This window comes from Tauraco erythrolophus, unplaced genomic scaffold (genome assembly GCF_009769465.1).
Source record: "Tauraco erythrolophus isolate bTauEry1 unplaced genomic scaffold, bTauEry1.pri scaffold_125_arrow_ctg1, whole genome shotgun sequence".
NCBI classification, from domain to species: domain Eukaryota; kingdom Metazoa; phylum Chordata; class Aves; order Musophagiformes; family Musophagidae; genus Tauraco; species Tauraco erythrolophus.
Window position 1 is genome coordinate 1 of NW_028238587.1, and position 3,426 is coordinate 3,426.

Consider the following 3,426-nt stretch of genomic DNA (forward strand, 5'->3'; position numbering starts at 1 on the left):
AGAATTCAGGCTGTCTCCAAGGAAGGTGCTCTGTCCCAGAGGGCAGCACTTCATCTAGAACCATGTCTCAGCCCCTAGGCACTCACCTCTGAGCTCCGGCTGTGGCGCTCTGCTCCCAAATGAGTAGAGGCTAGGGGAGAGAATGAGGCAGAAGGACAGAACCATGATCTGGAAACAGAAAGATCAGCAAAGCCCTCAGCAAAGGACATGGATAGGCATCACTGGCCACAATAGACACCTCTTTCCCAAACTTGTAGGAACAGCAGAGATCGCTTCATAGACACTGGGGCTGAAGCATGCACCATGATGTAGGGGCTTGCTGTGGTAGTTTTGGTGGTGGACTGTCTCACCAGGGCCTGTAGTTTCTGCAGCTGCTCAGTGACCTGCAGGAGAGCAGGCAACACAGGTTAATGCAGCAGCTGAACTAAGAGCTGCACTCCCTTCCTGCCCCTTTGCAGCCAGGGACAGATCACAATCCCAAGAAGAGGAACAACCTTCCCCACCACATCTCCTGCCATCTCTAACAATGAGAAATCACATGTTCTGCTTCTGCAGCAGCTGCACCTTCTTCTGCAGCTCGTGTTTCTGAGCTGTGTGGGCTGCCACCCTTCCCAGGAAAGATGAACAGCACAGGAAAAACACAGATTTTGTTAGTCAACAGCAGGGACTTCACCAGAGTCTCTCCCTCAGGGAATCAGCCACCAACTCCAGGTGGCTGGGGCAGCTACAAGTGCTCCTGGGGTCTACATGGCACCAGCTGGAGCAAAACCCAGAGAATGACATCTCACACCAGGTTTGGGGAGGAGTAAATCCTACCCAGTCTCGCAGAGAAGCACCAGATTAATCCAATCCCTAGGGATGCTTGCTCCTAGCAGCACACCAACCCTGCAGATTAGCAACACCAGGCTGTATTACAAACTAGCCTAACCTGGAGAACAGGCTGGACCTGGCAGGCCAGTACCTGGCTCAAACGGAGAAAGCTCTGGGCCATCTCTAAGCCTAAGAGAGCAGGGCAGGATATGCCCTGAGCTTCTGAGCCTCTTGAGAAGATGTCAGGGGTCAGCCTCATTTTCTGCCCAGGGTGGCAAGACCCCAGTAGTGGCACAGCATGGCTGCTGTGTGCCTGTACTTGTTTTCCCTGTCCATGTATATCTTCTTCCTGTGATGACTATTCTGGGCTGACTGCTTGTTCCGGATCTTCTGACGCACTTTCTTCAGAAGCCGCTCTTCAGCCTGCAAGAGCCATTTCTCATTAGCAGCCACCCCAGGGCGTTGGCAACCCAGCCCTTGCAAATCCTGCATACATCTCAGCGCTCAGCCCTGCTTAGAATGGCAGCAACTCACGTGCTTTTGTCTTCTGTCCCTCTCACACCACTGAATGAACTGCACAAGCTGCAAGGCAAACTCTGGCCTGCTGATGAGGCCAGCACCTTCCCCAGTGTAGCAGAAGAGTGAGGCACACCTAAGGGAGATGAAAAGCACACAGCTCACAAGACATGAGGCAAGTAGGAAGAAAAAGGCACTTGTGGTGCAACTGCTTCTTGCAAGCAGTTGCAAGTGGGGAGACTGACAGCAGCCAGCTCTTACTGCTCTTTGTATTTACTTGACTAGCAAAGCAGAGGCTGCTGTGCATTTGGACACTCCCCAGGCCTCAAAGGAAGGAGAAAGACACCAAGCCCTGCCACATGCTGCCCTGAATGCAGCACCTGGGTGCTAACACTCTCACCATTTTGACCCCTACTCTGGCTGAAGGGTTTGAGTGATCCGAGTCTGTTTGGGAGTGACAGGCTGTAGCAAGGACTCGCTTTGGTCAGTGGCAGACAGACTGGTAATGAAACACCTTTCTCCAGGAGCTGCCTCTCCTCTTCTGTCAGGACCAGCTCTGGAAAGTCAGACTAGAAAACAGCAAAAATACGCCCGCTGAGAACACAAAGTAAAGGGAGTTCACTTCAGGGCAGAGAGGGCATGCAGAAAGCCTACGGAACCAGGATCAACTCTCCCAAAGCAGCATCATGCTTTCCTCTGAGATATCCCTCACAGGAGCCAAGTCAGGAGGGAAGGGGAAATGTGAGCAGAAGTAAAGGCTGAGGCCCACACGCTTCCTAAGGCATAGCAGTCAGTACCTGCACGGTGGCTCTGGGCACAAGCTGGGGTCTGACATTCACAGCAACAGCAATAGGGAAACTGGAACTCTGTTCCAGTGCCTCACTTGTGCCTTCCAAACCCATCCATGTCTCTGGGGAAGGAAAGGAGAGTCAAGCTCCAGGCCTCAGTGAGGCAGCACTTGACCAGCCAGCTTTGAGTAGCACAAAATCACAATTTTATGGCAGAAGAAAGCCATCAAACTCAGCTTTCTCCATTGCTGCCTGGCACCTCCCCAAAAACCCCTGTGGGACTGCTTTTCTGCCTGTAGCCAGGACAGAAAGAGCTCACACACATCACTTACCAAGGTAAATGGAAACATCTCCTTCTGCCATTTCAGACCTCGCACTTTCAAGCACAGGCCAATCCCAATGGAAGGAATAGTCGTGATCAAACTGCACAACATCTGAGCTCTGAGGGCTGCCAGCAAAGTCACTGCCAGGGCTATGGGACAGATTCTGATCCGCAGAAACACTGCTGTCATTGTCAGCAGGCAAATAACCCTGCAGCATGCCTGGTTCATCTTCAAAGGAACTCAGCAGGGAACTGATGAAGTCATTCATCTCCTTGTTCAGGAGCTGCAGAGAAAAAGCTTTTAATAAGCAGGGAGCCAAACTTCCCCACAACCCAGCAGCAATTCCTCCTGAAGAACTTGCCTCAGGCTCTGGCAGGCCCCAGTCTTCCAGCAGACCATTCTCCTTCCCTGGGATTTCAGGGCAGGGAGCATCATTCTTCAAGAGGAATTCAAGCAGGTCCTCATCTGTCAGGGCATCTTCTGGGCACAACATCTGAGCAAGACACCCAAAGTGAGCATAGGTCCCAGGGGAAGACACCAGCACTCCTTTGAGATGTCACTCAGCCCCTACTGACAGTCTCCCCATGCAATGGCGATAGCTGCCAGGGCCCTGCAGCAACAACCAGGCTATAAGTACTGTCCCAATAAGGCTGTTAGCAGCACCGGTGGCCCCATCAGACTACTGGAACTCAGTCATGGGAGACAGGCTCCACCCAGAAAACAAAAGCTGCAGGAAGGAGAGGGAAAGTAGAAGGGCCCCAGACTTTTTGCCATGGAGGGTATGCAAGATCCTGCCATTCCACTGAGGCCCAAAGGTGCTGTACCCCTGGCATGCAGCCAGCTAGGACAGCCCCCCTCCCCCATTAGAACCGTTAACACCATTAAGATTTCAGATCTAGTTGACAGATGTCACATCCCACAAAAAAAAAAAACAAACAAAAAAGGAGGCCAGGGCAGACTCCAGTCACAGGGCTGCTGTGCCAGCTGCC

The 3,426-nt window shown here is 52.4% G+C and overlaps 1 protein-coding gene across 1 annotated transcript; it reads right to left on the minus strand.

Annotated features, from left to right (window-relative positions):
- Positions 1–86: 86 nt before the first annotated feature.
- On the minus strand, positions 87–2,930 carry LOC147526080 (cyclic AMP-responsive element-binding protein 3-like protein 3; the record flags this gene model as incomplete). Its single annotated transcript, XM_086630525.1, is given in 8 exon segments — positions 87–168; positions 303–374; positions 526–607; positions 1,130–1,233; positions 1,806–1,895; positions 2,124–2,236; positions 2,447–2,720; positions 2,799–2,930. Coding segments are annotated over 8 exon segments (949 nt in total), but the record flags the coding sequence as incomplete, so codon positions are not given.
- Positions 2,931–3,426: the final 496 nt, after the last annotated feature.